Source organism: Peromyscus maniculatus, chromosome 13 (assembly GCF_049852395.1).
Source record: "Peromyscus maniculatus bairdii isolate BWxNUB_F1_BW_parent chromosome 13, HU_Pman_BW_mat_3.1, whole genome shotgun sequence".
Lineage (NCBI taxonomy): Eukaryota > Metazoa > Chordata > Mammalia > Rodentia > Cricetidae > Peromyscus > Peromyscus maniculatus.
The window spans coordinates 6,059,849-6,082,552 of record NC_134864.1 but is presented as its reverse complement, the minus strand read 5'-3'; the positions used below and the strand labels follow the sequence as shown (position 1 = coordinate 6,082,552).

The 22,704-nt window shown below is 51.8% G+C and overlaps 1 protein-coding gene across 7 annotated transcripts in view; it reads right to left on the bottom strand.

Moving 5' to 3' along the window:
* Mroh2a (maestro heat like repeat family member 2A) overlaps window positions 1-22,704 on the bottom strand; it is a 39,161-nt gene that overhangs the window by 1,006 nt on the left and 15,451 nt on the right. The window contains exons 17-40 of one of the 7 annotated variants that reach the window (XM_076549548.1): window positions 22,357-22,498; window positions 22,050-22,102; window positions 21,549-21,656; window positions 20,476-20,595; window positions 20,197-20,319; window positions 18,248-18,400; window positions 17,223-17,345; window positions 16,232-16,311; window positions 14,851-14,959; window positions 14,211-14,306; window positions 13,380-13,484; window positions 11,987-12,110; window positions 11,427-11,545; window positions 10,129-10,281; window positions 9,207-9,361; window positions 6,381-6,540; window positions 6,110-6,303; window positions 5,714-5,851; window positions 5,237-5,351; window positions 2,728-2,877; window positions 2,443-2,625; window positions 1,514-1,606; window positions 638-769; window positions 57-159 (exon numbers count right to left, since the gene is read on the bottom strand). In XM_076549548.1, the coding sequence (XP_076405663.1) occupies window positions 57-159; window positions 638-769; window positions 1,514-1,606; window positions 2,443-2,625; window positions 2,728-2,877; window positions 5,237-5,351; window positions 5,714-5,851; window positions 6,110-6,303; window positions 6,381-6,540; window positions 9,207-9,361; window positions 10,129-10,281; window positions 11,427-11,545; window positions 11,987-12,110; window positions 13,380-13,484; window positions 14,211-14,306; window positions 14,851-14,959; window positions 16,232-16,311; window positions 17,223-17,345; window positions 18,248-18,400; window positions 20,197-20,319; window positions 20,476-20,595; window positions 21,549-21,656; window positions 22,050-22,102; window positions 22,357-22,498 (3,031 nt within the window). Of the gene's footprint in view, window positions 1-56; window positions 160-637; window positions 770-1,450; window positions 1,607-2,442; window positions 2,626-2,727; window positions 2,878-5,236; window positions 5,352-5,713; window positions 5,852-6,109; window positions 6,304-6,380; window positions 6,541-9,206; window positions 9,362-10,128; window positions 10,282-11,426; window positions 11,546-11,986; window positions 12,111-13,379; window positions 13,485-14,210; window positions 14,307-14,850; window positions 14,960-16,231; window positions 16,312-17,222; window positions 17,346-18,247; window positions 18,401-20,196; window positions 20,320-20,475; window positions 20,596-21,548; window positions 21,657-22,049; window positions 22,103-22,356; window positions 22,499-22,704 lie in introns of all 7 variants that reach the window. The other 6 variants (XM_076549545.1, XM_076549549.1, XM_076549546.1 and 3 more) reach the window with 6 other exon arrangements.

Genomic DNA, 22,704 nt, shown 5'->3' with positions numbered 1-22,704 from the left:
GACTGAGTGGCTTCAAGACTCACCCTGAGTTGGAGCATAGCTATCCGTCCACTCACCTGCCAAGGCACAGGCAGCGATTCTGATCCTTGACGAGTTACTTTTCATGAAGATCGTTGTTTCCAACAGGAAGCCACAGAGAATAGCAGGCTTTTTCTGGGCCTGCAAAAACAAGTGCCACATGGCTGTGGAGGGTGAGACGGGGACCAGCTGCTCACAGAGAGCAGTCTGACCAATCAGCATGTTTGGTTTCATTAGCTGACTCTGTGGAGCCCATTGAATGTGTTTCTGAACCTGTGCTGTCCGAATCACTAGCCACTGGCCACACATGGCCCTTGAGCATGAGAGCATGGCTGATAGCAGTATCAGGGACCTCCCTGGACTTGGAAGATTGTACAAAAACCAAAACCAAAAAACCACATAACAATTTTTACCTTGATCACATATCAAAATGATCATAATCTAGTTCCTTGGGGCTAAAAAATTCTACCATCAAAATTAACTTTTGTCTCTTTATTCTCTGGTTGTGGCAATTAGAAAAGTCAACGTGGGTACCCTTGCATTGTCCCATTGGGCGTTTCATGGTAAAAGGCAAACATGGGGTCATAAGCCCAACTTTGTCCCCCCTTGGCCTCCTCACCAGGACGGAGCACATGTTTGTCTGAAAAACTGTCATCTGGTCATTGATGCTGTCATTGCTGTGACCAAAGGAGCTCTCCAGGGACTTCCAGCCCCAGAAATGCACACACTGAAACATGGTGGCCGAACATGCCTGAAGGGACGCAGGGCACAAGACAGCAGGAGAGACATCAACACGCAGGGCGCTGGGTGGCATCTCACCTGGAGGGCAGCCCCAGAAAGGCCTCCAGGGCAAACGAGCCAGGCTAAAGGCTCCAGGGAGCTCACTCATGCATTCGTAATAAGCCCTTGGGGGACAGGTGCCCCTCACATACCCCTTCAGCCAACGCCTTTGCCCTTCTAGCGGCCCTGCAGGAGATGGAGCCAGGAACACGGATGGGCAGGTCTCCTACTCTACCTTCTCCCACCCCATTCCTCTCACCGCCAGAGATGTGACAGACCAAGCTGGGCCCTCTTCTCAACTCCTAGCAGTCCTAACATGGGCATGCCCACAGGGACATGTGAGGGGGGATTTAAGACAAGTTTTAAATGGGACCAAGTCCAGGTCTAATATTCTAGAAGGAAAGGAGACAGACACTAGCTGTGGGCGGAGACTAGAGCAATAGGAGCCATGGCATGCCTACTCACGGAGCTGGCTCTCTCAAGCTCCCTTTGGCATCACTGGGGTGATTCCTGTCCCAGCATGCATAAGGGACGGGGCAGACGGAGTGAGAGGAGAAAATCCGGTAGCTCACTGAGCCAGCAGAACCAAGGCACCTGTTCCCTTGGGTGCTGCAGCCCCAGAGCGTAGGACACAGACAATGGTGTGTGTTACCTGGGCAACACTGGGGCAAGGGTCCTGGCAATGCAGCATGAGGGAGACCCAGCCTCTCTTCACCTCCCCTTTGAAGAAATGCTTCTTGGAAATCCCAACCACCTTCGCCAGCTTCCCGAAGAGGATGAAGGCCTTCAAACGTATCAGCTTGCTCTCCTGATACCAAGAGGTACAAGTGAGCTGGCATCTGGAAGCCAGGCAATCCCCCCAGCCTTCCTCCATGGACCATTCTAATGCCTTGGTTTCCACAGAGGTTTCTGGAACCTTTCATCAGGACAGTCCCTCCTTCCTCAGGGCTCATGCAGCACTCAAGAGACTGAGTGTGCCTCTAGCTTGGGGGTCCATCCCAAAGGCCTGTGTAAGGGTTTGTGTGGAATTTGCAACACCCCTGGTGCCTGCCCAGCCCCAGTCTCCACGGGTGCCCAGGGAGAGATTGTGAGCGGCAAGGGGTTAGTGGGTACTCTTCCCTCCTTGCAGGGTGGAATGCTTGAGCCTTCGGATTCTAAGGTACTGATTCTCTGGCTCTTAGCATAAGACGTGATTGCTACAGGATCCCAATCAGCCAGGAAACATTACTACACTCTGGAGGACCAGCTCATTCTGCCCCAAGGCACATCTTTTCTTCATGATTTGAGCAAACAGAGTGCTGTGACTTGAATGTGCCCCAACCTAGAGTCCATATGTTGGAAGCTTGGTTCCCCAAATCATACATAGATGGTATTCAGAGGTGGGGACCTTTGGAGGTAATCAGCATTAGATTCTGGGGGTGGCTTGTAATAAGAAAGAAAGGATCCAAGCTAGCACACTCACTCCATCTCACCATACAGTGCAGCAGAAGGCCTCCCCGAAAGCAAGCACATGCTCTTGGATATCGCAGACTCCAGAACCACAAGCTACATAAATCACCATACTTTATACATCATCCAGTCTCGGGTATTGTCTTAAAGCAACAGAACACACAGCTATGGAAGGAAGTTCTTCTCTGGACTCACGTTGTCGAAGAATGCCCTGCACTGTTCAGAGATGGGTTCAAATGAAGATCCTATGTCCCCCTCTCGGAGCTCAGTCAGAATCTTGGTCAGGGCCTCCATGCCTTCAGCCATCACGATGCCGCTCACCTGTCCCCGAAGGGAGCCCAGGCACTTCTCCAGCAGGAGTTTGCGATACTGCTTCACCTGGAGGTATTCAAATCACTCAGCTGTCCCCCACACTTTCTGTAGATGTGTGCCCACAAAGCCCTCAAGCCCCTGGGACCTAAGCCAGGGCCCGTTTGGTACCTTCCGGGGAGCACCGAGAGCCATGTTGCCCAGGGCACGCAGAGAGAGCACCTGCAAAGTCTCATCTTTGTCTTGCCCTGTGCCCTTCGCCAGCATCAGCACCACCGGCCTCAGCAGCTTCTCCTGGTGCAGAACCGGGTCACTCATAAACTAGGAAAGGGAGTGTTGCAGTTACCCACAGTTACCCACCACTCAGTGATAAGGCAGAGACGTCAGGGCAACACACAGACTGGCCACTCTGAGCAGGAGTGAGGGGACCAAATGCCTCTGACTTCTTGTCCAGAAAAGGGGGTGGTACAGCTGCCTTGGGCTTGTGGTAGCATTCAATAAGGAACCATGCGGGAAATGACAAGTAAGTGCTACCTGGTGTAGAGACATACACACATTATAATTCATTTCTTCAGTAAGATGACAGGGCAGCTGTCATCTGCGTGTAAAAGCCTCACCCACCAGTGTCTGAACAAAGTGTACAAGAAGCATCAGTTAAGGACTGTTGACAGAATCTCTACTGGGCAAGTATCAAGACTCTCCGGCCCGTGGGGGACCTGTGGGATGCATGTGTACGCGCATACTCAAGAGCACCTGAGTATTTTTAATTGTGTGTGTGTATGCACATGCTCAAGAGCACCTGAGTATTTTTTAAGTGTGTGTTTGTGCAAGCACACACTACAATGCAGGCATGCACACCTGCGGAGGCCAGAGGCTAAAGTTAGTGTCATCTATTGCTTCCTACCTTACTTTTTGTTTTGAGACAGGGTTTCACTATGTAGACCAGGTCAGCCTCAAACACATAGAGCTAGTCCTGCCTCTGATGCTGGGATTAAAGGCATGTGCCTCCTCTCCTGGCCCTCAGGGCCTCCCCGAACCTGGATCTCTGACCAGTAAATCCCTAGGATGTGCCTGTCTCCACCCCTTCCCCCACCAGCTCTGGGGTTACAGACACAGCCACACACTCAGCTTGTCTGGGGGTGCTGGGGATCTGAACTCGGGCCCTCATGTTACACAGTAAACATTTTATATTCGGAGACAGGTGCCCCAGCTTCATGAGTGTGTTTTAAAGACACCCGAAGCAAACTAAACATCAAGTTGGTGGCTTCTGGGGCAGAGCCTAGTAACCATTGCCATGTCCAGTGCCTTGAGGTCCCCCAAGCTCACACAGCTCTTCTGTTCCTCTAAACCTCTTGAGGAGCTCCCAGGAAATGCCAGACAGAGCGGTGACTATGACCACACCCTGCAGGGCAAAGTCCAAACTTCTCACCAGGCCCTTGGACTCCCCCCCACTCCCGTGTCTGCCCCCCCACCACACACACACCAGTGCCTGACCCTTAGCCCAGCTTCCAGCCACTTCAAGCTGTACTCTTTTCTCATAATGATTTTGGATGGTTTACAGAGACACAAATATGGAAGGAATCTGTGAGCCTGAGAAAGCTCGATGTTTGGGCACAGAGCAAAGTCAGGGGTTCATTCTCACATGTGTAAGTGGTGGGAAACATCACCATGGATCATGATACTTGGAAATTGTGTTTAGTTTAAGTGGCTGTGTCCATCGGGAGGGTTTTACTGGAACACAGCCATACATACTTTCTGTGGCACTCTCCCCATCAATAACCGAGTCCCCCATGACCTCCGAGTCAGAAATACTTCCTAACTATGAGGCTCCTCACAGAAGGTTTGCTGTCTGCTGCCCTGGGCTACTGTTTGGTCCTTACGGCAACTGGACATGATGCAATGACATTCTCTCAAAGGTTCCCTGGCTAGCTCCTCCAAGACTCCATGGATGCTCTAACCACACGATAGAGTAACCAAGCCCTGGTGGCCATGACGCCTTCGCTGTTTTCCTGTGCAAGGTGAGCACCTCCTAGAGGTGTCCAGGAATAAACCTCCCAGCCCAAGCTGAGGAGTTCCTTTTGTTTGGTTCCCTGGGGACCCGGGCTATGTCTCGGTCTCTGCTTGCCCACAATGTCAGGCCTTGTATGAAAAGTGAGGTCAGGTGTAGTGAAGGAGAGAACACTCACACAAAGCAAGATCTGTCCCCTAAGCTCAGGTCCTCAAAGACCAGGTGCCTGCTCTGGGCATGTGTGTGCTAGTCTGACTGTAATTGGCCCTCATAACCCCATAGGGAGTGGCACTATTAGGAGACGTGGCTTTGTTGGAGTGGGTGTGACCTTGTTGGAGGAAGTGTGACACTATGGAGGTGGACTTTGAAGTTTCCTGTGCTCAGGATACTGCCCAGTGTCTGGAGTTGACTTTCTGTTGCCTGCAAGATGTAGGACCCCCAGCTACTCCTCCAGCACCACGTCTGCCTGCATGCTGCTGCCATGCTCTCCGCCATGGTGATAATGGACTGAACCTCAAACTGTAAGCCACCACTCCAGTGAAATGTTTTCCTTTATAAGAGTTGCCGTGGTCATGGTGTCTCTTCACAGCAATAATGTGCGATCCTAGGAAGCCTGTAGACAAGTAGCCACTACCCACTCGCACCCCTCCCTCCCAGGGTTGGATGCCTCACTTCCACACAGATGGCCGTGCTGCTGATGCAGCAGCTCAGGACTTCGGAGCCCATGCCCGTGAGCACCAGCTCTGCCAGCCTCTGCATGTAGCTCTCCGCGTTCTGCATGCACAGCCTGAGGAGGAAAGAAGGATAGCACAAGGAGGCCTATCATCTGTGCTCCTGCCCTCTACTCCGGAGTCTGAAGTCAGCTTGAAGGGGGACTGAGACAGGCCTCTCAGCATCTCTGGGCCTTTCCTTGTTCCCCAGGTAGTTGATGGGAGGGGCCAGGGTACCAGTTAAATACTCAGGGTTGTGATGGTCAGACCAGAATGCTCAGAGACCTCCTCTGGCCTCTCACTTCCTGGCCCCCTGCCACTCCAGAGTCCAGGACATCTATCAGTGTGCAAGGGATCCCAGAAATAAGACATCTAGCTGTGCCGTTCGCAGGGCTAAGCCTCTGCAGAGCCCTGGCACCCCTGTGAGACCTGGCCCCACCTGGCCATCAGGCTCACTCCCTCTAGGAAGGTGCCTCCATTCTCCAGCAGGGACCACACAGACTGCTCCTCCAAGGCCTGCTCCAGGGGCTCTCTGTCGATTCTCTTGACCAAAAGCTGCATGGATTTAATCGTGACCCTGGAGAGAGATGAGCCAGGATAAGGCTGCTGAGGAGGACTAAGGGGAATGGTCACAGGAGACAGCGTCTCCACACTTGGAAGCCTACACCATACTGGACACACACGGGGAAAGGTTGTGAGTGAAATCACTTCCGCCCACTCCCGGAAGGACTTGTGGAGTCCACTTGCGTCTAAGGAAAAGCTGGAGGGGCAGCTCCAGCCCAAGCCTGCTGCCTTGCACGGTGTCCCTCCCTCCTGCCCATCTGCCCCCGAGCACCTCTGTAGGGTCATCTCTTGGGGCAGGGGCCCCGTATGGACCAGCCTCCAGGTCTTCAGGACCGGGGAGGCTGCCTCTGGTCCATGGCTGCTGCCAAGCTGCAGCAGGAAGATGTACAGCAGGTCAGGGAACAGGTCTGGGAATTTGTCATCCTGGTCCATCTTTTCCATGAGAAGCCGGACAGTGCACAGCGTCTGCCGGGAGAAGAAGAAGGGCTGGTCACTTCTACCCTGACTTCCCTGGGAAGCCCAGCACCTGCCTCTGCACGCACCATCAGAGGGTCCACAGCGGCCAGGCGCCAGATGTCGGCTTTGGAGGTGGCATTTATCCTGGCGGTAAACCTTGACTGCAGCCGGCCCAGCAAGCCACGGAGCATGGTCCTTGCGAAGGGCATGTTCTCTGCCACAGCCAGCCACACCTCCGTCAGGTGGCTAACCAAAGAAGGAAGAAGGATGGTGAGCTCCTGGCAGCCTGCACTGGCAGGTTGGCCACCTCTTGGTGACCCCTGTGCAAAGAGTTGAATTCCAGGAGGTCACCAGAGGCACTAAAGATTATATAATCAGGCCAGGTCCCCCACTTTCTCTAGTGTATCAGTGAGAAATTCACAGCCCCCTGGCTTCACCAGGCCTTCCATTTGGTGACTTCCTGAGAACTGCCAATGATGTCTCCAAAGCCGAAAGAAGCAGCAGGCTGTTTGCTGCTGTGGGATGGTCTGTATGTCAAATTGCTCTGATTGGTCAATAAATAAAACACTGATTGGCCAGTGGCCAGGCAGGAAGTAGGTGGGACAAGGAGAGAGGAGAATTCTGGGAAGCGGAAGGCTGAGGCAGAGAGACACTGCCAGCCGCAGCCATGACCAGCAGCATGTGAAGACGCTGGTAAGCCACCAGCCACGTGGCAAGGTATAGATTTATGGAAATGGATTAATTTAAGCTATAAGAACAGTTAGCAAGAAGCCTGCCACGGCCATACAGTTTGTATGCAATATAAGTCTCTGTGTTTACTTGGTTGGGTCTGAGCGGCTGTGGGACTGGCGGGTGACAAAGATTTGTCCTGACTGTGGGCAAGGCAGGAAAACTCAAGCTACAGTTTGCAGGGATTTTTTTTTTTAAATCAGATAATTCACCCAAAATATTTTCAAGGAATTTGGGTAGGAGAACAGTCACAAGAGACAGATGTAGTGGAAGAGGGAATGAATCTTCACACAGAGGTACCAGTTAAATGCTCTGGGCTGATATTCCAGGAAGATATTTTCCCTCTCCATAGGCCACAGAAGGGGAGACTAAGACTCCAGAGGGCAAGCGGCCTGCCAAACCACCTTTGAAAATGGACTTCTTGAGATACACATTGCGGTACAAGCCTGTAATCCCACACTTGGGAGGCAGAGGCAGGAGGATCAGGTGTTCCAGACCAGCTCCAGCCGCACAAGGAGTTTAAAGCCAGCCTGGACTACACGTCTCAAATCAAAACAAATAAAAAAGGACAAAGTGATATTCAATTAGAAAGCAAATAGCCTCCTTGACCACAAGGCGAAGCCCATCTTCCTGCTGGGAAGGAGCGTGCCTCTCGGTTGAGACTTAGCATGCTGAGTACAGAGCAGTACAGAGACCTAGGAATCTGGAAAAGCCTAAAGAGCTAAAACAAACGAGTCTAGCAAGTAAACAGACAAGGAGACGAGTAAACTGTGTATTTGAACCCGGGCCAGGGAATTCAGGGTAGGGAAGAGATGCAGCTCAACACCAGCCATAGGAAGCTGATGCAGAGGTGGGTGCACACTGCTCCTTAACACCAAATACAAGAGCCACAGAGGTGTCTGAAACAAGGTCTTACAGCCCCCATCTGAATTCTACCAATACCACATGCCCCTGGCAAGACTTTAGGATCTGACACCCAGCCAGATGTCAGCTTAGTGGCAGTCCGATGTGACCCTGAATGAAGGGAGCAGCTAAAGCACTTCCAGACTCCTGGTCCATGGAACCTGTACTGCTGCACTCTTCAAAAGTTTCTGCACCACGGTGGCTCAGCAGCGATAGCTAACCAACACAGATTTGGAGGATGTGGCAGCTAGCACGTGGCGTTACCACCAAGAAAGCCTGTATATCAGCTGACAGATGTGCCCTGCCCACCCAGCTCTGATCCTGTAACTGCCACCTTCAGAAAGTCACCACACAGGAACAGCCCCTGGCCCCCCTCTCACCCTGCAGGCCTCCTTTAGGACGCCCTGCACCCCAGGGGCACCACACACATCAGCCCCTTTGGCTGTGGATCTGAGGCCTGTCGGGAAACGTTCTCTACTCAAGTTGACCTCATCTCACTGATCAACACCAACTCAGCTGCGCCCCCCTGTCCCCGTCCCCATCCCTCCCGCCCCCGTCCCTGTCCTAAGTGATTCTGGTACCTTGGCACACTTACTTCCTGTATTTGGCGTGACCCTTGCCTGTACCCTGGAATCGCCAGTGTTAGTAAAGATGAAGTGGGAGAAAGGGAAGCTGGCAGGGGAGAGATGGTTCAAGCACTTAAGAGCTGGTACTGGAATACAGAGGACCCGAGTTCAGTCCACGGCGCCCACACTGGGCAGCTCACAACCTCCTGGAACTCCAGGGAATCTGACACTCTCTTCTGACCTCTGTGGGTATCTGCACACACGTGACATATGTACCCACATACAGGGAAATGAGCAAGAGGGGACTGCTGTCCCTTGGAAACTTAGGTAAGTCACTTGCCCTCTTGGAACACATGCTGAAAGGCACAGAGACAGGCCGAAATAGAGGCTAAGAGGCTCAGAGGTACAGACCTGAGGAGACATGCCTTTTTTGTCCGTGCCTCTGTTCCCCACAGGGAAGGCCTGTCATGAGAGAATGCCCTGGGCTCTTTGGATGTTGTCCCAGAAGGGACAACCAGGACCTGAGAGGAGCTGTGAGATATAGATTCAAGCTCAGCCTGATGAAGTGATAAGTCTGGGATCTGGGTCAGTGGCTCGGCAGAGGCAGGTGCTTCCCACATGAGACATGGGTACAGGGCCTTGCCTGGCCTTGGGTGCTAGGCACTGGCCCAGAACTTAGGCCTCCCGGCCACATCCACTTCCCATGGCACTCACCTCTCCATGGGCAATGGCTGCCTCAGGAGCGATGTGAGGACCGTCTCCTGGTGGTAGTGCGCCAGCAGGAGGATACCTTCAATGAGGTGCCGCCTTACCTCTGGGTGGTCCACCACTGGAAGGTGGACCAGGATGGCACCCAGGATCTCGGCCACCTGAGGAGGGGATAGACATCTTCTAGGGGATGGGGGTATTTGGGACTGGTGCTGGTTATTTTTAATTGTCAGCCCAACTTAGTATTACCTGGGAAGAGAATCTTAATAAGGAATTATCTAGATCAGGCTGGCCTGTGGGCAGGTCTGTGTGTGTGTGTGTGGGGGGGGGGTGTTTTAATTGTTAACTGAGGCAGGAAGAGGCAGCCCACTATGGGCAGTGGCTTTCCTAGGCTGTGCCCTGAGCTATATAAGGGTGAAGAAAGCAAGCGAGGATGCGTGAGTTGCTTTCTGCCCTTGACTGTGGCTGTACTGTCACTAGCTGTCTGACCGCCCCTCGGTGACGTCGGTGACAGGCTGTAACCTGGAACTGTAGCCCAGTTCACCCCGCGTCTTCCCTAAGTTGTGTTTGGTCACAGCAACAGAAATGAAACTGGTTCGGGGCCCCTGTAGGACACCCCTCTTTTGAGGAGCGTGATGGGTGAGTTAAACCCCCAAAGCCTCCTCCAGCCGCCCTGAGTCTCTTCCTCCTACATTTTCATTGTGTCTTCGGTTGGGGCAGTTGTGTGCCCCGCTGGCAAGAGCCTGGCACCTGTGGTCCCTCATCTACTCACTGACCAGTAACAATTCAACATTCTAGGACTCTCCTTTATCCTCCTTAGCACCCCTGGTTTGGGTGGAAACAGAGACAGTCACACTTCCACAGCCCACACTGTGCACACTGCTCAGCCCCAGCTCCAACCCCAAGCAGCCCTGCTGGGCTTGGCTACCTTGTCCTCCAGCTCCTTGACCCGCATCTGCAGGAAGATGCCTATCCAGGTGACAGCAGCCCTGTCATGCTGCAGGTCCATGGCCCCGATGTTCTCACAGAGCTTCTGGATGAGAGAGACCACTTCGTCGCAGTTAAACTCCGGGCAGACCACCTAGGAGCAGAGCAAGGCAGAATTCCGGGCTCCCTCCACTCCCCTGTCCTGGAAGGCCAACTGACCCAGGTCTAGCCAGTTTTCCACGGCTTCCAAAGTGTACCCAGCCTCTCCCGCTCCTCATCACTGCCTCTCACTCTGCCTGTATCTCATACAGGACATTCCCATCTTCACAGCACTGGCTTGCAGACACTCTCTGGTCTCATCCTGCTGCTCTACAAACTCTCATTGGTACCAGGAAGACTGCTCTTCCCCACTAGACAGAAACGACTTTATGTCCCATTCCTTGGACACTCAACACCCGTTTTCATGGTTCTGCTCACTCCTACTCATGAGTGTGCCATTAGCAGCCCAGGAACTAATGCCAGTGTGGTGGTTTGAATATGAATGGCCTCCATAGGCTCATAGATTTGAATTCTGTTTTTGTTTTTGTTTGTTTGTTGTTTTGTTTTGAGATAGGGTTTCTCTGTGTAGCTTTTGGAACCTGTTCTGGAACTCACTCTGTAGACCAGGCTGGCCTCAACTCCTGCCTCTGCCTCCTGAGTGCCGAGGATAAAGGCGTGCGCCACCACTGCCTGGCATATATTTGAATTCTTAGTCACCAGGGAGTGGAACTCTTTAATAGGATTAGATGGATTAGGAGGTGTGGCCTTGTTGGAGGAAGTGTGTCATTGGGGATGGGCTTTGAAGTTTCAAAAGCCCATGCCAGCTCCAGTCTCTTTTTCTTCTTGTGGATCAGGATTTAGCTCTCAGCTACTTCTCCAGCACCACGCCTGCCTGCCACCATGCTCCCCACCATGATGATAATGGACTAAGCCTCTGAAACTGTAAGCAAGCTCCCAATTAAATATTTTCTTTTATAAGAGTCATGGTGTCTCTTCACAGCAGTAAAATAGCATGACGATAATACTGTCAGTGTGCAGTCTGGACCTTTCCCACAGCCCTCTCCATACTCACTAGGGACTTGGAGGAGTCAGTCAGGGAATATCAGATATTGACCCTGAATGTCCCAGCCACTACAAGCCATTTCAATACAGATGTATCAGGTGTACCAAAGGCTGCAGAGAAGTGACCCCCAGGGTGACAATATTGGCTTTACAGCCAGCAGAGGGAACTGAGGCACCCCGAGCACAGCCCAGTGTCACCTTGGCGATTCTGGAGGAAGCACGGGAAATCTTGTCCATGTCCGTGTCCTGGAGGTCCTCCTTACATTTCTCCAGTTCCTGCTCCTTGGAAGTGCCCCATAAGGAGCAAGTCTGGCTTACTGTTGGGAATATATCAGGCATGATCAGCAGGAGAGAGTGAGTAGCCTGAGCTGCCCTCCAACGTCTGCATATCCCTTCCCTTCTAGCCTCCATCCACTGTTCCTTCTACATGATCGACTTCTGCACATATCACTTCCACACACAGCTCATGTATCCACTGTCCCTCCAGCTCAGTTCTATCTAGTTCTGCTGCTCCCTTGGCATCTGCAATCTGGATAAGTCCAACACTGTGCCCTCGGTGACTCAACATCATCCAATGAGCCTCTTCTTCTAGAAGCTTCTATGACCATGAACTCTCTCCCCTCTGTTATGTTGGCCACATGCTTGTCTTCTTGCCTGTCTGCACATGGGCTGTACTTCCTTATGTGGCAGGCCTGCACCAGTACCCTAAGACTAGCCTTCACCCACTGTGTCCCCCACATGTCCTGTCTCCTCCCTACCATGAAGATCTAGCAGGCTGGACAGGACACTAGTTGAGGCCAAGCGGGTTCTTCTATGGACATCACAGGTGCATGGAGCAATGAGTCCAACCAGTATGCCAAACTGCCCCAGCTTCAGGGGAATCTGAGAGACAAGAGACATCAGGGCTCAGAGCTCCACACTCGAACGCCCAGCCGGGGCTGCCCAGGAACAGCATACAGGGCAACTAGAGTGTGTGAGCCCTGGCCACTGTGTGCCTTCCATTTCTGTTCACATCTCCTCAGTCCCATAGCTGGGCTCTTGGAGGTCAATCAACTAATACCAGAGAGATCTTGGCTCAGGACTCACCCCTAGTCAGCTCTGTTCTGTACTACTCTGGACTTCCAGACACCTGCCATATTCCTATAACTGAACTCCAGGCTCCAACATGAAACCCATTCACTAAATAAGTGTCCTGGGCAGGGGCTTCAGCAGCCCCTTATGTTCCCTGCCTGTAAAGTTGAGCTAACAATGCCACCTCCTCTTTTCGGAGAATTCTTGATGGTAGAATCTAGGTGACATATTGTGTGCCCCAAGACATTGGACATCCTGTAGAGTGGGCCTCAGATCTTCTATTTGGCCAAGCCTCCCTCCCCAGCTCAGAGCCAACACAGGTATAAGAGAGACCTTACTCTGTGGATGCCCATTAATCAATAAAATACCACCTTGTCTTGGGCTTCCAGTGTTGGCGATATTTGTTCAAACACCTCATTGGTCTAATAAAGAGCTGAACAGCCAATAGCTAGGCAGGAGAGGGATAGTTGGGGCTGCCAAGCAGAGAGAAGAGAAGAGGAGAGCAAATAAAGGAGAAGGCAAGAGGATGCCAGGGACCAGCATACAGCCACCCAGCCACATAGCCACACAGCCACACAGCCACACAGCCACACAGCCACACAGCCACACAGCCACACAGCCACACAGCCACACAGCCATCCATGGAATAAGAAAGAAAGAAAAGAGATATAGAAATAGGGAAAGCGTAAAGCCCAGAGGCAAAAGGTAGATAGGATAATTTAAGCTAAAAGTTGGCCAAGCTAAGGCCGGGTGAATATTAAGTAAGAATAAGTCCCTGTGTATTTATTTGGGAGCTCGGTGGCAGGCTCCCAAAGAGTAAAAAGAGTAAAACCAAACCAAACCAAACCAAAAACATCCAACTACAACTGCATGAGCCTTGGGTACCACAAAACCTGGATCCATGCCAAGCTATGATCCCATCCTCTCCCACTTCACCCATCCCAAAGCCCAGGTCTCTTCCCAAGGGACTCCTGAGACAGAGCTTGATCTGAGAGATGTTTCCTCCTCTGAAGAGAATGAGAAACTTTTCTGTGGATGCTTCAGAGTGGCGGGCAGTGGGACGGGTGTACCAGGACTCACACAGACACCAATACTTTGAACGTAGATCTGCATGAGATGGAGATGGAGGGTCATGGCTCTCTCCCGTTCCCATTCTTTCTCTGACAAGATCCACTTCTCCAGGAGCTGTGTATAGAGCCCAGTACATAGAAGCAGTGTTAACCTCCCAGGGCCAGCCAACTCCACCCTGGCCAGCTTTCACCTCATGGTCCCTCCCACTCAGAATTTGACTTCCATGGTTCTAGACACCTTCTTCTCAGACTCCACCATGAAGGGAGTTGAGGCTGTGGCCAGAGTGGGGAGTCTCCAGTCACAAGAATAGGATTTGAAAGTTGCTTGGCTTGGCTCCAAACAGGTACCTCAAACATAAACCCTCAGCTCAGGTGTTGTTGATGGTGCATTCTAGTGTCAAAGGTTGTTTGTTTGTTGTTTGTTTTTTCAGTGCAATGAACATTGCTGTTAGGGCTTATATATGAAATGCTGCCCCCCCCCAACACACACACACACATACACACAAACAAGGCTATGTGTTAAAAGCCTAGCCACCAGCCTGTGGTACTGTAGGGAGTGATGGCATCGTTAGGAAATGGGGCTTAGTGAAGGAAGTGAGGTCAACTGGGATGTTCCCTTGCAGGGGATATTGGAGTCCTGTCCTCCCTTTCTGTCACTTTCCGGCCATGAGATGGACAGACTTCTGCCTTGCCCTTCTGGCATGATATCCTGTCCTGCCACAAGCCTGAAGCAATGAAAGCAGACAACCACCAGCCACTCCCCACAGTCTGGCTCTCAGGTCACTCTCCAGGAAGGGTGATGGCCGCCTCAGGCTCTGCACCCCTCTGCAAGGTAACTCACGTGCACAGTCTCCTGCAGTCCCCTAGGGTCCAGCTGCCTCTGCATGAGGCCTTCCATCAGCTTCTTCAGGGAACTCAGGGCATTTGCAAAAAGGGTCTAAGAGAAAGAAGAGAGAGAGAGAGAGAGAGAGAGAGAGAGAGAGAGAGAGAGAGCATTGTGCAACCATGAAAGGCACATATAGTACTTAGCAGTACTCTGCAGGTGTCTCTGTGCCTGGATTGGGAGATGAGATGCATTAAGTGGGACTATGGGAATGCATTGTTGCTCATGGGAAGAAGGCAAAATGGTGCATGAATCTTCTGCATGTGCTCACATCCCTCATATCCAGAGACCTTTGAAATCATTTGCTGAAGATACTGGGGCCTCTATCAGACTGAGTCCCTGATAGCTGCAGGATGCATCCTCATGCATACACACCCCATGGATCACTGGTCTTGGCGTAGACGAGAAGTAAACTTAAAAAACCACTGAGGTTTCAGGGTTTACCTCTTACAGCAGCTAGCGTTAGCTCATGCTTACTAATAGAGCTGCTCCAAATTGCTGTGTGGCAGGTGGTTTGGGAGAGTGGAGCCTGCCTGCACCAATGTAAACTTCTAGATTCTGACCCAGAAAAACGAGGAGGCCTCCTTGAGGAACCTACCTTAACAGACTCGTTGTCTTCCCCTGGGGGTTGGAGAGAAATCACAGTGTGTATGCTGATGTCCATCAGCTCAATGCTTTCCTCTGAAGAGTAGAAAGGCTTCAGTGTGCTAAGGAAAGAAGTATTGGCAGCGGGAGTGCTCACTAGGAGCTAAATTCACTTCCTTCTCTGGGCAAGGGAGAGTGTCCCAGAGTGAGGGAAGGACACAGCACCTTGGCTGGGCACTCGGGCATGCTTCCCTGATGAGGAACCCTGTTCTCCTGACCACCAGCATTCAGTACTATATCTGTGATGGAAGCAGAATCTGAGGGCCCAAGGCTCACTCTTTCATTTCCTGTTGCCTACTCTAAGAATCTCCTTCCTCGCACATCAGAACCTCAGCATGGGCCCTTCCAGCCTGGTGCTGGTCTAGGGTTTTCAGTATCATGACTGGAGCAGCAGCAGGAGCAAAAGCTTGGAGCTGATCATCAGTGTAAGCCAGGACTCCAGGTGGAGAGAACCTACTGGATCAAAGCCCGTGGTGCATCCCAGCCCCAGTAAGCCCTTCAGGGTGGTAGCCAGTCCATTGCTGGCTCATTCTCTTTCCAGCCATGCCACAAGTTCCAGTTCACGATCCTGTCTGCTCATTGGAATCATCTTGACATCTTTTTAAGAACTCCCAAGGACCACGTCCAGGCTCTAGGGCTCCTTACACTCTAGGGCTGGGACAAGATGAGTGCATCAGTTCTACCAACAGCTCCCTGGGGGCTTCCATTGTGCCCTAGAGCTGAGACATCCTGCCTTAAAAAACTCCTCCTGCCTGTTCACCCCTCACTGTGGGAGTCGAACTCCCACACAAATCTAGTCATCCTGCTTAAGCTCAAGTCAAAAGTCAAATGGCAGCCTTTTCGATAAGCCCCTACTGTGTAGAAGCCTAATTACATTTTCACAGCAAACCCTTCTTCAGAATTAGAGAGGGTGGTCGTCACCTACAAGCACGTTCTTCTATCAGCTCTTACCCATAATTCTGTCTGTAGCATTTATCTTTTTCTCCGAGTCCTTCCAGGCCTCACCTAGAGTATAACCATCAGTGCTCCCCTGGAGGGAGTGGAACTTCTTCAAAATCTGCCCTCAGTAGCTCTGCTAAGAATAGCACACACCTGCCAGTCACCTCCTTATCCCAGGAGAGGCACCCAACTTGAAAGACTTCTGAGGAGTCTGGAGAGGGATGGACCCTACTACTAGACTAGGCCATTGTCTCAGGCAGCTACTGCCTAACATCACTGCCATTGAGGGGGGAAGAGGAGGTGGAAGGCTTGAAGTAGCACTGAGGGGCGGCCACAGACTTTGTCCTGTCATCGGAAGGCAGTAGCAGCTCAGGCCAGCCCCACCCCCAGCTCACCTCAGTTGGGAGAGAGCATCCATGGCCATTGACCTCACTGGAGAAGCCAAGAGGTCAGGTGGTTCTGCCTTGATGATCGCCTGTCCAGCACAAGAAGGGTTGTGAACAGTTGGTCACCCAGAAGTTGAGTAAGGGCACAAAGGGCAGTGACATGATCTGGTGCCAGGATTAGGAGGGCCTGGGCCTTTATAACGAGCTCTAGACTCCCCATGCCCACATTCTTTAAGGCTCATTTGACAGCAAGACGCAGGGCAGGGAGGAGGGCACACAGAATCCTAGGCTTCTCCCCCAGGGCCACCAATGACTTGACGTGTCCTTGGCCCCACAAGGCACTCTCCCAGGCCTAAGCTCCCTTGTCCTATGCAAGGCTTGATGCTTTTTTAACATTGTGGGCCAGGCTTTTGTAAAGTGACTGGGAGTCAGTGAACACCCATTTCTCTGTTCCTCTTGCATCTCCCTTTCCCAAAGACTGGTGCAGTACAGTGGTCTTCCAAGACCCCATCTTTTGTCAGCTATGAGAGAGTGGGATGTTTGCAGGTCACTGGTGGGTTGACCATGGCTTCCATCATCCTGTAGACAGTTGACCCTTTCTAAAATTTCACTGAAGTTCTGTGCAAATGACATTCTGAGTTCTAGTTCTAAATGGCTCTGTCTGCTGAGTCTCTTCCAGTGGAAATGCACTGAGGTCGTGACCTCACTCCCACCCTTCCCGACTGGGCCTCTGTCTGCTGGTCCCTGAGCTGGCCTCTTCTGGGCACCATTGGGCACCAGTCAGGTGAGGTTCCTGCCCTGGTTCTCACACTCTTTTGTGACTGTGAAACCCTCTATGACATACCAGTTGTTCTCAGAGGCTACAGTCCTGCAGATCAAATCAAGAGTGGGGCAGGAAGGCTCGACATCCCCGAGAGATATTTCACAGACATCCCCCCAAACCAGGGCACAATCAGAGCTAGATCCCAGGCCACCCAGTGGGGAGCCCTCTCCCACTCACAGTAATGAGGCTAGTAAGAGCAGACTTGTGGGTAAAATGGAAGTCCTCCAGGTCCTTGATGCCTTTGATGGCATTGGTGACCTGCACAACACTCTTCATGAAGGCCATTTTGAGGCTGATGTCCTATGTCCAGAGGAAGAGTGTGAGGGAGAGTCTGTTTGTGAAGGACTCACAAGAGCCCTGAGCCACCCCCTATCTCCTGAATCCTTCCCCTTCTCTGAAGAAGGCTCCACATCAGGGGTGCTCTGAGTGACAGCCCCCTCACCTGTCCGTTCTTCAACCACAGTGAACTGGGTATTGAAAATGGCCACAGTGGTTATTTGTATGTTCTGTGTATCTTTTCATGGTTCATGTCCGTGTGCACGTGAAGACGTGGTACATGTGTATGTGTTTGTGCATGCATATGTGTGTATGTATGTGTACGTATGTGTTTGTGCATGTGGAAGCTGGAGGTCAGTGTTGAGTATCTTCCTCAATCACTCTCTATTTTACTTTTTGGAGGTCTCAATCCGGGCAGACAGGATGGGTGGGCCTAGCTCCACGCCCTCAGCACTAAGATTACAGATCTTTGCCCCCATGATTGGTTTTCACATGGGTGCTGGGGATTTGAACTCGGGCCATCATGCTTGGGTGGCAAGCACTTTCAACGACTGAGTCATCCCCCCACCTCCCACTCCATGCATTTTACCACAACTTTGAAAAATAAATTCCTCCTCTTTCACCCACATCACCATTCCAAGAAATTACCCCATGTTTTTGTGTCTTTTTGAAGACAGCCCACTTTTCTCCTACATGAACATGAGCAGGCCAGAGGTGAGGGTGAGAGAGTAGGAGCGTATGGGAAGAATTGGGGCTCACTTTGTACTTCTGGGGAGCCATGGTCACCTGCAGCACTCGGGTATTCCCCAGAGGATGACCAAGTAGGACCCCCCAGATGTCTCCCGAGAGTAGTGTCCCACACACGACGCAGGCTGACTCTCCACCACAGCAGTCTAAGGAGGAGCCCAGCCGTGTATGTGGGCTACCTGGCAGCTGCTGGAGAAGTGGTGGATGATCTTGGCAGTGATGGGGCTGTCCACGTGGGTGAGGAGCATTTGGGGATGGCAGTAGGAGGAGACGCAGCTGTACATCACCATCAGGGCGCTCTTCACAGTCTCGCGCCTCCAGGGGTGGTCTTTCTGCGTAGGAGTGAAAGAGAGTACGGGCCTGGGGCCCTGGCTCCGGCCATAACGCTGGTCACCCAAGTGGGAAGACTGGGGTTTAGAGTCCCAGAATGCACGTAAATGCTGGGTCGGTGTGACAGCCCGGTTGTAATTCTAGCCTCAGGCAGGAACAGGGGATTCCCCAGAGCAAGCTGGCTGGTAAGGTTAGCCATATCAGCCAGCTATGGCTTTGACTGAGAGATCCTGTTTCCATGAATAAACAGAAAAGTGGATGAGGATCGAGATAAGGTCTCCACATGCATGCACACACATGTGTACCTTCATATGCACACCCCCACACATATGCCTCTGAGAGGATGACAGAGTTGCAGCCATCTTAGAGAAGGGTCAGACTTGGGGCAGCAGGCCCTGGGAAACCCACCAGAGGATGTGCTGCCCCTAGACCCAGGCAATCAAGAGCCACATAAAAAAAACGAGTTCCAGACATTTCCTGCCATAACCTAAAGGACATGATAGATTATACACCATAACTGTTAGAGGGACCAAGTTTCCTGCAGATAAGAAATGGATGTCTAGTTGTCAGAGAAAATAGATCTCAATGACATAAACTGCTAGAGGGAGATGGCCATTTCCTTGCAGCTGCAACTCTCCAATCAGTTCAAACCAAACATCTCTAACCTGAAGTAAGCACCAATCCTGAGCCTGTAACTATATAGAGTTTGAATTCTCCCAGGTCCCCTACCCTAACCATTATAAAACCCTGCTTGATTGCTACTCGGGGTCTCTCCTGCTCAGCTGCTGCATCAGATAGATGGACAGACCCGGGTTTAAACTTGTAAATAAAAAAGACTCTTTGCTTTTGCAATTAGATCAGTCTCTTGGTGGTCTCTGCGGCACTCTGGGCACAACACCTCTACATGTACAGACATGCATCTGTCCATATTCATGTCACACATACATGAAAAAGGGGGAAAAATAAAAAGAGACGGACCACCAGGGGGCAGGGAGTGCTCAGCTGGACACCAGGAGGGAGCAGGCGCTGCACTGGCTGTGTAGGGGACAGTCTCCGATCGAAGAAGCTGTTGAGTCGATACAGGGGCTTCCACGGACTGTTCTTTGGGTGCTAACGCACTCATTGATTTCCTCCAGCACTTATACACTAGCGGTTTATTGGGCACAAATTTCACACCAGGCACTGGGCAAGAATGGTCAAACCAGGCTGACCAGGATTTACCCACCCTGGGGAGCTTCAGTCCTGGGACACATGCCAGGACCACCCATTGGCTGTGAGAGGAGGCTGGCATGGATGTCCCTAAGCAGAGACTAGCTGCACTTAGGCGGCTGAGCAGGAACCATCCCATCCTGGGGGCTGGCTAAGCATTAGATAAACACTGTTAAGAGCAGTTAAAATCACCCCTGTGACAATGACAAGTTCATTCAATTCTTGTGTTAAGTGTTCCTTCTGAAGTTCAACTTGCCATAAAGAAGGGACAGCAGGGGGATGGGTAATTTAACCCCCTAGTTGGTAGTTGTGGGGCTCAGCCTTGTGTCTTTGGCTGCCTTGAGCTAAAGGACGGCCAGTCAAGCGGCAGGCTGGACCTCACAACAGAACCGCCCGTTGGGATTGCTCTGCAGGTATCTTGGGGAAGCTGCATGACCCTCTCAGTGGCTCCACCTCCCACAGGTGTGGCCCCAGCCATGAATGACTCAAGCAGCCTACTCCAGATGTGCCCCACAAGATCTTTGCTTCTTCCCCGGGAGCACTGCCCTCAAGGCCTGAGACCAAGCCTTAAAGTGAGGAGGAGCCTTACCCTCCAGGCACCGATCTGCCAGGACTGCTCTGATTCCTGGATCCTCTCCTCAAAGTCGTGAAGCACATTGAGCACCGTCTTTACCTGGCCCCGGGCACACAGGCCAAAGCACAGGATGACACCCTGCAGGGAAGGCCAGCCCGGGTGAGGGCACCGGGCGTAGAGATAGTTAAGTAAGTACACGCATGCGTGCATAGACCCAAATGCCCCCCAGATCACAGAAGGTTGCAGATAAGAAGGGCGGAGAGTCTCCTCACCTCCCGGTCAAAGTCGCCTCACCTCCCGGTCAAAGTCGTTGCTGTAGTCCGTCTTGTACAGCAGCTCCAGCAAGAGCACCTCCACCCTGTCAGCCTCCAGGCCCATGCCTAAGGTGAAGCCCAAGGCCCTGTATAGAAAGCCCTGGAGAGGTGGCAGGGAGGAAAGACCTCAGGCCTTTCTACTCCCAGACTCCCACGGGGGACGTGTGTGTGTGTGTGTGTGTGTGTGTGTGTGTGTGTGTGTGTGTGTGAGAGAGAGACTTTTTTTAAAAAGAGGTATTTATATGCATTTCCTACATCCTTTGAAATCAATATTCAGTTTGTTTTGGGAAGTCAGATTATGTTAGGGCAGGTATATTATACATCTTAATAGTGGAGGCCAAGTCCTTTCCTATACAAGTTCAATCAAATAGGTTTGCATCCACAAATCCAGCTACTTCCTGACATGAGATAACACCAGCTAGAGATGGAATATCCTTGCTACCTTGTGTCACTGTGAGGGATGGCGGTTTCGGGTCTTGGTGTGGTGATGCTGAGTCTGGAGGGACACTGCAGGGGTCACCATCTCAACTCGATCCATGAACATGGGATGTTTTCTAACTACCAAGGTCCTCTCTGATCTCTTTTAACCATTTTTTTTTTATAGTTTTACAAGGAAAGAACAAGAAAAAAATATTTTACAAAAAAGAAAAAAAAAACTGCACATGTGACCATGAACTCTGGAATGTGGGAGACAAACAAAAGAGATTTTTTTTTTTTTTTTTTTTTTTTTTTGGTTTTTCAAGACAGAGTTTCTCTGTGTAGCTTTGCGCCTTTTCCTGGAGCTCACTTGGTAGCCCAGGCTGGCCTCGAACTCACAGAGATCCGCCTGCCTCCGCCTCCCGAGTGCTGGGATTAAAGGCGTGCGCCACCAACGCCCGGCCCAAAAGAGATTTTTAAAGAGCCTAAAACAAACAAACAAACAACACTGGACTAGATCATTTCCTCTCCTGCTGGTAGTCGTGGGGCCACCTGATCCAATGTAAACATCACAAACCCCGCCCATTCTTGGAGGCTACTCCCCGCCTGAACTACGAGGTCCCTGTTGGGACAAACCTTTTCCAAAGACGGGCTGTCGAAGGTCTCAATCTGGTTGTTCAGCTCTTTGCTGAGGCGCAGGCTCCAGCTGGTGCCACGGGTCTTCTTGAGGGAGTTTCTCAGAAACTGGGAAGTAGAAGACTGGTGGGCAGAGGCAAGCGACCCCAACCTTGCTCTCAGCGAAGTTCTGGAAGACCCTAAATATGGCCTTGCTCTTTCTGGGCCACTTTCTCTAAATCTCAGGGACAATTAGATGGATCTGGAGCACAGCTGTGGCTTTAGGGGCCACAGGTCAGGGCTGTCCTGGAAAAGCAGGTTTTCCCTGCTGCTTTCCCAGGCACTTGGCTTGCTCAGTTCTCCTTTCCTGATACACACAGGCATGGGAGCCATCTTGCTAAGTCTGCTCTGATAGGGGAAACATGTTCTTTATAGGACCCCAGACTTGTCCACATGTCAACCTCCCACATGTTTCTTCACTTCTCCATTCCTCTGGCCTCAGACAACAGTTCACCCCTTTACCTGAATTAACTTATCCTCCCAGGCCTTCTGGTTCCAGGTGAACTCAGTGTGTTCTGCAGGAAAATATGCGTGGTCTCACAGGCTGCCCTCTTCTGCTTCCCGTGGGTAAGCCTCCTGGCCCCAGTATCTGAGGCCTTCCATGAATGAGCTCATCACATTCAGTATTTCCCTTCCCACCTACCCAAGGCAGGCATCCGGTTCTTAAGACCAAAGGAGGTCTGTTCAGGTCCACCAGACCCTGGGTTCCTGTTATTCAAGTCACATGACTAGTGAGAGCCCCTGCCCGCACACAGAGTGGCCACCTCACCTTCCAGGTACTGGACCAGCAGTGGGATCTCCTGCTCCCACATGTCAGCCATGGAGGGAGCAATGCTCTGGCTCAGGGTCCTCAGGAGGTTGAGCATGGCAATCCCACGACCTTCTCCTTTGTAGGGTGATGACATCAGCACCTGGAGGGGCCCAGGCAGTCAGTGGGGGGGGGGGTAGGCATGGACTCCCTATCTGGGAGTTCACTGTCTCCCTTGTAAAGAGGAAACTAAGTAGGGCCCCAGGATTTCCAGCGTAGAAAGGCCCTGTAGAGGACACTGTGGGAAGGAAGGGAATGAGAGCCCAGACCTGGGTTCCTCCTTGACTTTGAGACTCAATGGAGCATTGA